This window comes from Sinocyclocheilus grahami, unplaced genomic scaffold (genome assembly GCF_001515645.1).
Source record: "Sinocyclocheilus grahami isolate Dianchi unplaced genomic scaffold, SAMN03320097.WGS_v1.1 scaffold194.1, whole genome shotgun sequence".
NCBI classification, from domain to species: Eukaryota; Metazoa; Chordata; class Actinopteri; order Cypriniformes; family Cyprinidae; genus Sinocyclocheilus; species Sinocyclocheilus grahami.
In genome coordinates, this window is record NW_015505373.1 from 52,898 (window position 1) to 66,085 (window position 13,188).

Here is a 13,188-nt window from a genome sequence, read left to right on the forward strand (position 1 = left end):
TGTTTCTTGCCAACTTGTTTTACTTATATTACTTTATTTTTGGATGTTCTCATCCAAAAGTGTATAGCTGATTATGTGAAAGTGTATAGCTGATTATGTGGACATTTAGCCTACATTGAGCGATCACTGTGCAACCAGGATGAGGAATAGCGCTCTCCAGAATAGATGTAGTGTACCTTGGCGTATGACCAATGAAAATAATATATAATTTCATATCTTGTTATATGTATCTTGCTATGTTTCTAAGGAAAGAGTCTGAAGCATGTAATATTTTCTACTCTTCACTGATTTTCTAGGTACCACCTGGGTGTCATATATTCTAGACCTTCTGTACTTTGGTAACGATGCTCCAGAGCGCCAGACTTCCCAGCCTATCTATACGAGAGTGCCATTCCTGGAGTCATGTTTTAAAGTGATACCATCAGGTCGGAGACCACAGTATAATAAGATTTCACTGAATTAATTAATGTATTCTGTGTGTTTTAATGGTTTTTTGTGTTTTTATTTTTTAAATCATTGTTTTATCATTTTGTTTTTAATGTTTTCCACATTCTGCATTTTAAAGTCCTGCATGGATTCTGTTAATTTATGTAGCATACTGTGACAGATTGATTTAAACTGTCTGCTTTGTACTCCGCAAAAGTAAAATGCCACTGCATTTTTTACTAATCAGAGCCAGTTCTCTGTATTTCTTCAGAGATATGTGAAGCGCACACTGAGGTCCTCTGCTGGCTTTACTGTGCAGGTGCTGCTGCATTTAATGTAAACTAAATATACAAATTTGCAGCACTGCAAAAAAAATTTTTTTACAAATTGCATTCAAAATCTAATTGACTACCTGCACAACTTGTTCCACATTCCACATAGTATAGCTCAACAAAGTTGTTTCTGGTAAAAACATTCATGTACTGTATTTTTCCATAAACCTGCAGCAATCCAGCACCTGCTCTGCATTATGGGGACCAAATGTCCCCACAAGGATAGAAATACCAGTCACTTTTTACCTTTTTTTGTCCCCATAAGGAAAACATCTTATAAATCATACTAAAAGTTTTTTTTTTTTAATCTAAAACTGCAATGTTTTCTGTGAGTGGTAGGTAGATTTAAGGTTTAGGAGATATTACATACATCTAATATGACAAAAATATGTCCCCATAAACATAGAAACCATTGTGTGCATGTGTGTGTGTAATTTGGTGCTCTTATTCTAGGCTTATTCTTATTCTATTTTACTTGAGTTAAAGTTATTTAACAATGTTAAACATCAAATTAATCTTAACCCTTCTGACCTGAACTGGGCGACAGCACATTGAAAACATGAATAACTGGAAAACAAGCAAACCACAATGTTTGTAAACAGAAGTAATGAAGATCATAGTGTTTTTAGTTTAAGTAGTCCATTGGCTCAAAAGACTTAAGTATGAAGTATGAAGACTCAGAAAAAGTTACAAAAGCTGTCAAAGAGAATTACCCTTTTAAAAGGTACTAATATACCTTTAAGGAACAAATATGCACCCTTTTAGGGGTAAATACAGTAAGCTACAAGTGTCTGTAGTTTTATTTCTGATATGCATGATGTAATCTGGATTGTGAGTCCTTATACCCTGCATAGTTTTGTTCATTCTTTATATTGCTTTTGCAGTGAGTCTTTAGTATAAGTGCTTAATGTCGTTTCTGTGAGGTACTGTCCATTATCATTATAAACAAATTAGAATGGTGAGGCTTTTCACTGAATTGTAGGAGCCACTAACCAGTACTCTTAAGTGACATTAAATAAGTTATAAACAGTATGAATGCTTCAAATATTGTTTTTTCACTGTACACTCTTAAAAATAAAGGTGCTTCACGATGCCATAGAAGAACCTTTTTGTCTAAATGGCTCCATAAAGAACCTTTAACATCTGAAGAACCTTTCTGTTTCACAAAAGGTTCTTTGTGGCGAAATAAGGTTCTTCAGATTACAAAAAGGTAAGAAAGAGATGGTTCTTTAAAGAACCTTTGACTGAATGGTTCTTTGTGAAACCAAAAATGGTTCTTCTATGGCATCGCTTGAAGAACATTTTGAAGCACCTTTATTTTTAAGAGTGTATGTCTTGATCTAACCACAATGACAACTAGGACACTATTAATTTATAGCCATATTTTTGACTTTCAGGAACAGAACTGGCTGATAATCTGCCCACTTCTCCTCGCCTCATCAAAACTCATTTACCTGTTCAGCTTGTGCCTAAGTCCTTCTGGGAGCAAAACTCAAGGGTAGTATATGGGGCTTCTTTCACTCCGTGATGTGATGTAGCTAGCAAAATGTAATGAATCTCTCATAGGATGATGTCAAACTCTTCGAAACATCAGGAACACTTTTGACGATTGTGTATAGGCTTTCATGCCTTTCAGTGTTTGATGTGGTCACTGACAATGCTTTTTTAACTAAGCAGTATTCATATATATGCGGGTGACAAATTAAAGGAAACTCCAGGAGATCGAGTTGCCCTGTGCATTTTCTGCTGTGGCTTGCCCATTTGTCCCCTTCAAATCACTACAATGTTGTTTTGAGTAATCACTTTTATCCTATGAAACATTTCTATCCTGATGGAAGTAGTCTTTTCCAGGATGACAATGCCCTCAGGCACAGAGAACAAGGGCTCACTGAATGGTTTGATGAATATGAAAATTATTTGTATCATATTCTATGGCCTTCACAGTCAACCCACTTGTACACCTATGGGAGATTTGAACAGATGTGTTATACAGTGCTCCACACTTTTGCCTCAATAAACTAATTGGCTGCTTATTAATAGTTAGTAAGTTGTTAAGTTTAGGTATTGGGTAGGATTAAGGATGTATATGGTCATGCAGAATATGTACTACTTTATAAGTTCTAATAAACAGCCAATATGTTAATAATAGGCATGCTAATAAGCAACTAGTTAATAGTGAGAATTGGTCCCTATACTCATAATATTTCTGTCCGCTTATTTCAGATTGTGTATGTAGCACGGAATGCAAAAGACAATGCCGTTTCCTATTTTCATTTTGATCGAATGAACATGGGAGAACCTGAACCAGGAGACTGGAACACCTTCTTACAGACATTTATAGATGGAAAGAGTAAGTAAAATATTTTGTAAAGTAATTCAATTAAGTTGTCTAAAGAACCATTTTTGATAATATATTTACATATTTATATTTATTACAATTATGTGCAAGAAAGTTACCACTAAAAATTGTTTTAATATTCCCTTTAGAAGTGTTTGGTTCTTGGTTCGACCATGTCAATGGATGGTGGGAGAAAAAACAGACTTATTCTAATTTACTGTACATGTTCTATGAGGATTTGGTGGAAGTAAGTAGTTCTGTTCATAAAGTGACCTTTTAATGAAGCATGAAATTGATATGTTTAATGTGTATTTTCCATGCATCTTACTTAGGACACTGGACATGAGGTGGCTAATTTGTGCTCCTTCTTGGGTTTGTCAACCTCAGTTGAACAGAAGGAGAAAATAACAAAAGGGGTTCAGTTTGATGCCATGAAACAGAACAAAATGACCAACTATTCCACTGTCCCAGTCATGGACTTCAAGATCTCACCCTTTATGAGAAAAGGTTTATAAACAACTGATCTAATTTAGTCCTTTCGAATTCTGTCAGAAAAAAAAATACCTTAGGTAAAATAATTGCTTTTATCATCTTTTTGTTCCAAAAGGTAAAGTTGGAGACTGGAAAAGTCATTTCACTGTGGCACAAAATGAACAGTTTGATGAGGTCTACAAACAGAAGATGAAGAACACCACTGTCAAGTTCCGCACTGAGATTTGATTGTTTTTTTGCTTTTTTATAGAATTTTTAGTTCTGGGAATTTTTGAGTTATGGGTCTTGCACCAGAATTAACACTGAATAAAAAAATTAATCTGAATATGAATATTTTATATAAAAATATATTCCAGTTATACGTTTCTGTATCCCAGTGTAATATGCAATAAAGAAAACTATAATTTCAGCATTAATCTGAAAATTTCAGCTAAAAGTGGTAAATGTGTTTTTATAAAAACATTTAAATTTGTTATAAGCCCACTCTTTCACAAAGACAGTGGTGCTTATTTAGATTATTAAAGTTTCATGAAATATAATTAAAATAACAGTGTGTAAACTGTCCCATCAAAAAGTTACTTATCATATTCAGTACAGTATGTTGGTGACAGCTCTTTCATTTGTTTTATTCAAAAGCTAACTTGACCACACAAAAATGCATTGGGACTAAATAAATAAAAGTAAAAAATTCAGGGGAAAAATTCAGTAAGAATTCATCAACCTCTGACTGGAATCTCTATATACAACATCCTGTTTATTTGCAAATATAAAAGTAATATTAAAACCGTTCCTTGCCATTTTAAAAATGAAAGGGAGAAGAACAAAACTTTTCAACTAAACAACAAGAAAATGTACAAAGCATAGAATCATGTTCCTTTCATGTCACACTTAAATGGTGCACATTAACATTTCTCAAGATGTGTACCTGTTTTATTGTCCTACAGACAGATATGCCTGGAGAAATCTAGTGTATCTTTAGTCCTTACTCTGCCAGGATCAGTATATGTTTGCAGTAGGAAAGATTGTCATTCACAGTAAATGCATTAAATGTAATCAGAATACATCATTTACAAACAAAAACATAGTATATACATAATCTGTTTGTTATACTCACGGCTTTTTATAATTTATTGCTCACATAAGAGTTCTTCTGTATCGAATAAAGTAGTTATGAGTTGAGCATCCAGCTGTGTTGAAATTTTGACTAAACCGCTGAATATACCAACCACCAAATTCTGGTCTGCTTTGCTGACAAGTCATTTATATCAAAATTATTTTACTAAACATAACTCCAGTTGTGAGAATAGTATGTTTTAGGTATGCTGCATTGCAGTAATAAACTGGAAGTACAAAGAATGGGCCAGAAAGTCAACATGTTCTGGCACATCCAGTATAATTTCTGTTCAAATGCAGTGCAACAGGGGGAAAAAACACTGTCCAGACACAGCTCTCACAATGCATGCTAAGGTAGCACTTAGGTTGCTCTATGGGACAAGGCACTGCACCAGAATAAACATAAAAATACGCACACTACTGCAAAGTACAGCCACAAAACTTAAATATAACATGTGACAACAGGAGACTACTAACTTTTTGCCAAAGTATTTTACGTAGAGCAACTACACCAACAGAAAATAAGTTAATTCACATCTAGAGGTTATTTTGCCTAAAATAGTGATCCCACCACTAAAACGACAAGTTTACAGATCAAATAACACACATTTTGTACGAAAACATTAATAATAGCGAATACAAGCTGCAGATTTCTGCCTCTGGTATGCTTTGCCCCATAGACTTCTATAGTATGTGCATTACTGTAAACAAGACTTTTAAAGGAAAAACTTATATTTCCAGTGCTTACTGCACTTAACATTTCAGTCCATTTAATAAAATCTGATGAAGCCACTTAACAGTATGTTCCTCCTCCCCTTTAAGTGCCATTATACAGCAATTAAACTGCAAGTCAGGATTAAATGTATAATCTCTACTTTTTAGAGAATGTGAATGTGTTGTAATCTGGAGTTGCTGTGCGTCATAACATGTTCAAAGGTCAATAATGTCACTGATGACACTGGCTGAGTCATCATTTCGAGCGACTTTCAAGTAACTTTGCCCCCCTCTGGTATTTGATAGTGAACTGTCATGGTCAGGGGTTAGAAACGGCCTTGTGTTTTCTGCACTGGGCACGAGGTCACGGCTTGTGCTTGGGGAAGGGTGCAGTGAGACCGGGCAGGACAAAGAGGAAGGCACTTGTGCCTCAGAGACCCAACGGAAGCCCTGATGAGTGGGTGTGGGGGGCGCTGTGACTTGTCGGCTGGGCACAGCACTAGGAATGGAGCGATCCAGACCTGCGGAGGACTCTGTGAGCAATGTGTGTTCATCACTGCTCAGTGACAGCGTGATTTGGGGGTCACTATTCCGTCGCATCCACAGGTCCGGAGACGGAGGAGGTGATGGCGGTCGCAGTGGCTGGAACAAACTTTCACCCCATAATAGATGCTCACGATGAAGTGCCTCATCAATACTGCGGCTGAGGTCAATTGGGGTTGGTGGGCGCAGGTCAAAATCACAGAGGGATATGGCTGACTCCTTGTCCCTGTCCAAACTGCTGCTTAAAGCGCGCTGAGGTGGCTGAGCAAGTGCCTGCAGCCTTAGCAATGAACCTGCAGAGCCTTTCAGATTGCGCAAATGATTGCTGTCTTTGAGTGGATCACGATTTTGTATGAGGCTCTTGCTAATGTCTGCCCCTGATCGCTCCTGTCCTGCCCAGTTATTGGGCAACTCTCCGGCCCCTGCACCACTATTTGACCCTCCAATCCCATTGCTTTCGGATTTCCTTTGTTGCCTTACCTTGAGGCTCTGCACAATCTTCGCCCAGCAAGTATGTCTGCTGGTAGAGTCTGATGATTGGGAGGGTGAGGCCAAGCTTGCTGTGGCAGCTCCTTCCTGTCTTGGTGCTCCTCCATTGGGTCTCCAGAAGACCCAGGAAGACATCAGAAGAAGGCAGAAAGCCCAGGCAAGCTCCAAAAGTCGTACCCAGAACTGACAGAGCCACCATGCCCAACGAAAGCGCCTCCAGTCTCCTAGAAGTCCATACAGCCACAAGCAGGCATAAATGTGCAACAGACAGCACAGCGCCCCAAGAAGAGCACACACTGCCAGTACCCGTGCTAAAACCCGCACCTTTCCTTCACCCGTACCCTTATTCCCTGCCCGAGCTGCATGTGTGTGAGAGAAGCGTGGCAGTACCAAGAAAAGGTAGCCTAAACACAGTACGAGGCCTGCAGTCAGCGTGAGGCTCTGGAGGACAATGGGAACAGCAGGCGAAAGCGCAGGGGAAAGTAAGTCTGCAGCAAGTAGGAGAGTGCATTGGAAAACAGCTAACACTCCTAAAAGAGGGGGACGCTGAAGTGTTGGTGGAAGCCAGGTTACCCCTGTCTCTTTTAGTACCAGTATCACTAATGCAGCCTGTGCCAGAATTAACAGCGGTAACGGCAGAGTGTATAAAGCTATTATGACAGGAGGTGGCAGGAGGAGCCGAGTCCCATATGGGTCGAGCAAGAAGTGGCCTGCTCTAACTGCACCTGCAACTAGCAAGAGGCTATTGGTGAGTATCAGTTCACCACGGTGAGGGCAGTTCAAGCTGGGAGATAATGCTAAACCGAGGGCTGAGCCAGCAGTCAGCAGAAGGAAAAGCGCAGCAGAACCAAATACATGCAGTTCCCATGCAAATGAAAGTGTGCGTTTTAAGTCTGCCCACACTAAAAAGCTCCCATTTGTTGTGCCATATTTATCATCGTTGTTTTGATCTTTGGAAAAAACACAGGGACCCACACCAGAAGCACAGGGGTCCTTGGGTAGGGCATAGGTTGGAGAGGCAGGGTTTGACTTCAGAGATGGGACTATTCCCTGTGAGACTGACTGGTCCTTCTCTGTAAATCTTCCATCATTTTCTGAGAATAGAAAATGTCCATGTCCAGTCGGATGAGGGGAGGCAGTCCTTAGAAAAGTGGGTATGTCTGTGAAAAGCAAAAGAGAGAAAGGAAATATTATTGAGATAATTGTGTAAAATGCATAACATAAACCAAGCACATAGGCTTTCCTTAGCAGAAACAATAGTGCAGTGTGCTAGCAACGCCAGTGTCATGGGTTTGATTCCTATTGTATACCTTGAATGCAATGTAAGTCGCTTTGGATAAAAATGCCTGTCAAATGAATAAATGTAAACATAAACTACATACAACAATGCAATCATTGTCAGACCATTTTTTATAAAACAATATACAATACATAGTTCTGAATCAAAATTCCTAAATTGCCGTCTTACACAGATTTGAGCATTGTTTTGCGATTAGTAAAATTTGATTGTTGATGTAACCATTTTGACAAAATAACTCTGACATCTGATTAACGTGAATTGGACAACTAAATGCTCATACATTTAAAGGAATTTTGTCATCATTCACTCAACCTCATGTTGTTTTAACCCTGTTAAACTCCTGTTGAATACAGAAGAATATGGGTAACCAAACAGTTGCTGTCCCCACTGACAATCCTCTCTTCTGTCCCGTGTGGAATTTTTTTCTTTTTCAATAAGCCATTTTACTCACTAGGTCACAATACCAGACACACACATTCCCACCTACAGACAGACACCTATCCTGCATGTATTTGGACTGTGGGGGGAAACCAAAGGAAACAGGAAGAACATGCCGACCAATTTAGAAAATGTGTTCAGTAAAATTATCCATAAGCCAGTAACATTAACAGACAACATATTAACAAGTATCACTCATCTCCCAAACATTTGTTCATAGCACAGAGTTAGATAAGGTAGCACTGCCATTGCACATTGGATAGTTAATTGGTACTGTATACAGTAGGTTCTGTGCAATTTTAATGAAGTATTAATGAACTTACAATGCAGACACTGAATGCAGATATATGTAAAATGTTGTTTTATGCTTAGATGCTTAGATAAAACAAGTACACTTGCAGTATGAAAAACTATTCAAATAACAGTTTACTGAGAGTAATCTTCAAAGTGTACATTCGTAACTAAAAAAATTGATTAGAAATATTCATTTGGTAAACTAACAATACTGTATATAAGTTAACTTAAAGTACAGTTACAAAATTATAAAAATATATAGATGTAAAATTTACTACTGTTACACTTAAAGCATTTTTTTCCTCAAACCAATTTACTCTCAATTTATGTATACTACTAGTGTGCTAATATTAGTATACTTGCTACTTAAATTAAAATATACTTGAACTTTACTTAAGTTAAATGAATAAATATTCCACCACAAAGCTGACATGTAAGTTTATAAAACTGCAGTGCCACCTCAAAGAAGCCAGTGTGTGGGGAAAAAAGTGTTTAATAACCAGGTATACTTAATACTTAATAATACTTTTCTTAAGTATATCTTGATCAAAAGATACAAGTATAGGCCAAGTATACTTTCTGTATAGTTGTCAGAATAAGCCAGGTATACTTATAAGTATAATTTTAAGTATGTCTTAAGTATGATAAGTACATAAATGATCTGATCACAAGTGTACGTTACATTTTGTTAAAAATGTTACGAAAGAACAAGATTCAAATTAACCTTTTTTTTTCTTTATTCAGACAAAGCATACCTTTAGTGTTCTTTATATCGGTCACTGTTCCTTTTGTTCCTGGCTCTTTCGACTGGTCATTGGGTATTTTTGCTGATTTTGTTGAGTGTGAAGTGCTTTTTGGTTGTGAATAGTTGGAAGTAATGATGTCCACTCCCAGTGATGGTGCCTCTAGTTGTAGATTGGTTGTGCTTGTGCTAAGAGAGGTGGCTTCAGTATGTGACTGTAAAGTGGTAAACTGCCTTGGCTGAATTTTAGCTGGAGTGGTTATCCCAAACCTACCTGATAAACAAAAGGAAATTTGAGGAATGGTGCAGTAACATCAAAATCAAAGTTGTTTTTTTTTACAGTCTTTCTCTAGTTTTCACGACAGAAGTCACGACAGAACTATTATAATTACTGTATGAGTTTACAACTAGAGAAAAAAATATGTTAAGTAAAAATCTTTGTAATAACAATTTTACCAGAATAAAGAAGTAAAATAATATAGTGAACTATTTCGCTATTGTTGCTCCAGAAACAAGTGATTGAGTAAAAGAGTAGAATCTCAAAGGTGCCATTTTTTATTTCACTTATTTAGGTGAATGCAGCATTACTACATCTATACTCTACCTATTTCCAGTTCAGTCCTGTTGGCGTCCAGTTGGCTAATGCTCCTGGAAGTGGATACAGGCTTTTCAATAGGTGGTGAAGTTGTAGAACCCTTCCCGAGTGAAGGGTTGATTGTTGGATTTGTCTGTACTGTGGCCAAACTAGCCAGCACACTATAAGCAGTCTGAACTTGCGGTCTGTACTGGGTATGCTTTTTATCAAGAGATGATATTGCCTCTGTTGATGATCCAACGAAGCCCATTTCTCTGGGTATTAACATATCTCCTGACCTAACTGTTGACAAGTCTTTCTCTTCGAATTCAGCAACTGGTTCTTCTGTCATTGACTCTGTCTCATCAGCAGTCTCCTTTTCTTTTCCAGCAGCATCTTGTGGTATTCTGGCATTTTGGGTAGGACCTCTTTTGAATCTGTTTTTGGGTGATAATAAAAATATACCTCTTGACCCAGTTATGTCAGTATGTGATGTATTTTCTGACAATGTGTCCTCAGTATTTCTGCTTTCTGTCCATTCGTTTGAATCTCCACTTGATTTAATGACACTTTTCTGATAGAAGCCATGGAGAAATGGTCTCACAGTTTCTAACGCAGCATTGGCTGCCAATCTGTGATCAGTTTTTCTGACAAACATGTAAGTGTGAGAAAACAGGCTGTGATTTGAATGAGTGGTTGGAGAAGAAAGAGAGATTCCATGGACATGATTTGTGATTGGCTTAATTAGAGGCACTAGAAGAAAGAGTTGGAGTAGAGGCACCATAGTGACAGTCTGTCTTATAGTGAAACTGCCTATGGCTGTGGTTGCTTGTTGAAATCATATGCTCAACTGTTCCTTCTCATTTCTTCTCCTGCAGAGAGAAACAAATACATTCAATTAAAATTAGGCATGTATATTTTTGTACATGCACCTTAGCTTCTTAATTACTTGTGCAGGTATACCTGATGGATGGATGGATGGAAGGATGGATGGATGGATGGATTTTGCTGTTGCATTGCATTTTATCAATTAGTTGTTTCAGCTTCAGTTCTCTACAAAGTATCCAAAGTATATTTTTCCCGAGATCAACCTAGTGTAAAACAAGATGTCATTTTTCTCCTCACCCACCTAAGGTTAGAAGGAAACATGAAAGTCACAAATTACATTCAGCAAGCACCATCTTTACTTATTTTAATTGCATACTATCATATGCTACCCATGAGCAGACTATGAATTACTCCAAAACTCAGATAAGATGGAGATTAAGTTTTTTAAAGAAATAATAAAGTTTAATCAATCTGGTGTCTACCATTGAAATTCATCCATGCCTCTTGGTTACTAAAGGCAGGTGAAGTTGATGTACTATGGTGCAGAAGCCTTGCATCACCGGACTTGATAGGTCTTGTGCACAGAAGGTCAGCCAGACATGTTAAATATTACAGTAGTAATGTACTTGTAACTGTATGTTGGGTTTTACCTATTGCCTATGTCACGTGCTTAATTTTGTAAAGTTCTGAAGTTCCGTTCAGGAATTGCAGGATTTTAAAGTGCACTGGGTCACTCAAATACAAAATGTAACATTCTTTGATGATCATTGACCTGCCTTCAGCAGGGAATCGGGAATTGGCTGCTGAATATCCCCAACTTACTATAAGGCTGGCTAGCAGTCCATTCATACCTAGATTCATATGCTCTGAACAGGGGCACATTAATGCACGAGCTTCAAGGGGCTGACACCCAGGGGCCTACACTGGAAAGGGGACCCACTGGCTGCAGGGAAATTATATTTTTTGAATAATTATTTATATGGGAGTTTGCAGCAGCGACAACAGAGCTCTGTAAACAAACTCACACACTCATTTTTAGAGATGCCCTGGTTGTAGTAGCCTATATAGTGAATGGCTCAGTCTAGGTTCCCCCCACACAGTTTGTACAGTTGGTTTGTTCCATGTGTTCCTTCGATATACTGTAAGCGGAATGTACAATGCATTCGCTAGTAAATAACCGCAGCACGAGAGTATCTTAATGTCAACACGCAGATTAACAGAAACTCAACACTGCTGTGTGAAAGGAACTGGACCGGTGTCCTGAAATTTTATCCTACCCATCAGATTTTCCTACCATTAATTGAGGCTCTGCACAATCTTCACCCAGCAAGTATGTCTGCTGGTAGAGTCTGATGATTGGGAGGGTGAGGCCAATATTGCGTCCATTTTCTCATGCTGAACAACAATATTTAATGTATCTGCATTACTGTAAGGGTAGGTTTAGGGTTGGGGTAGGTGTAGACTTTAATAAAACACAATCTAATAGGTAGAAAAAATTATTTATTGTTGGTTTCCGTTAGCTGTATCCCTTCTAGCCACAACCGCGAATATAACACATAATTACTGTATTTGCATTACTGTAAGGGTAGGTTTAGGGTTGGGGTAGGTGTAGACATTAATAAACCAAAAAGTCTCAAAGTCTCCATTTTAAATCCGGGGATGGAAAAATATGAATTTGATCATTAAACATTATACAGCTGTGATTTAACTAATTAAATGTGAGCATGTCATGTTTCAAAATAAAAACACTTAGCAATCACCAAATAACCCACAGTTTTGCTCTACTGATGATGAATAATTCATATTTTGTGTGTTTAAATCATACCTGTAAACTCACATTTCAGCCAGAAAAGTTTTGATGGCATTTTCCTTTCATATTACCTCCGTATAATGCCCGTAAATAACATAGTGTTTACTTTATGTAACAGCTATATAATTCTGCTGTTCCACAAGCGCCCCCTTGTGGCAAAGAGTGAATTTGCATATTCGCTTATATTCACATTTTACACTGAACAGTGTTGTGAATGTTAACTGACATATTAACAAGACCAAAAAAACAATTTTACAAATTATTGTTAGGAAGCTTAAAAAAAGAAAGGGGGGGGGGGGTACTGTAATGCTGTAGCCCAGGGGCCTTTGGCTATCTTAAAGGGGTCATATGATGCGATTTCAATTTTTCCTTTCTCTTTGGAGTGTTACAAGCTCTTGGTGCATAAAGAAGATCTGTAAAGTTGCAAAGACTAAAGTCTCAAATCCAAAGAGATATTCTTTATAAAAGTTAAGAGTCAACCACGCCTACTTAAAACGCCTCATTCTAACACGCCTCCACATATCTGCCTCACTATGTGGGAAGATTTGCATAACACCGCCCAAATGTTCACACAAAGAAAAAGGCGTAACTTTGATTCTCGCTATTGTATTGTTGCTGCCGCCGCCATGTCGTGAAAGCGCTGTGTTTCGTTGTGAAAGCGAAACTACTTTGTTTGGCCTTCCAAAAGAGGACGATATCCACTTTCACCGTGGAAGAAAAGCGGAGTCCAGCCCGGGGTCGTCACAAGTGGTTGC

General features: G+C 37.9%; 2 protein-coding genes across 6 annotated transcripts in view; one reads left to right on the plus strand and one right to left on the minus strand.

Moving 5' to 3' along the window:
- The window catches only part of LOC107594958 (cytosolic sulfotransferase 3), a 54,398-nt gene extending 50,439 nt beyond the window's left edge, over positions 1-3,959 (plus strand). Inside the window, exons 2-7 of one of the 3 annotated variants that reach the window (XM_016285190.1) lie at positions 297-425; positions 2,156-2,256; positions 2,982-3,108; positions 3,246-3,343; positions 3,429-3,603; positions 3,704-3,951. In XM_016285190.1, coding sequence (XP_016140676.1) covers positions 297-425; positions 2,156-2,256; positions 2,982-3,108; positions 3,246-3,343; positions 3,429-3,603; positions 3,704-3,816 — 743 coding nt within the window. In that variant the 3' untranslated portion in view covers positions 3,817-3,951. Of the gene's footprint in view, positions 1-296; positions 426-2,155; positions 2,257-2,981; positions 3,109-3,245; positions 3,344-3,428; positions 3,604-3,703 lie in introns of all 3 variants that reach the window. The other 2 variants (XM_016285191.1, XM_016285192.1) reach the window with 2 other exon arrangements.
- Positions 3,960-4,070: 111 nt separating this feature from the next.
- Positions 4,071-13,188, minus strand: part of LOC107594957 (proline-rich transmembrane protein 3-like) — a 15,670-nt gene continuing 6,552 nt past the window's right edge. For 2 of the 3 annotated variants that reach the window (XM_016285187.1, XM_016285188.1), the window contains 4 exons: positions 10,759-10,924; positions 9,826-10,667; positions 9,235-9,495; positions 4,071-7,607 (listed from right to left, as the gene is read on the minus strand). In XM_016285187.1, the coding sequence (XP_016140673.1) occupies positions 5,632-7,607; positions 9,235-9,495; positions 9,826-10,579 (2,991 nt within the window). In that variant the 5' untranslated portion in view covers positions 10,580-10,667; positions 10,759-10,924 and the 3' untranslated portion in view covers positions 4,071-5,631. The remainder of the gene's footprint in view (positions 7,608-9,234; positions 9,496-9,825; positions 10,668-10,758; positions 10,925-13,188) is intronic. The other variant, XM_016285189.1, reaches the window with a different exon arrangement.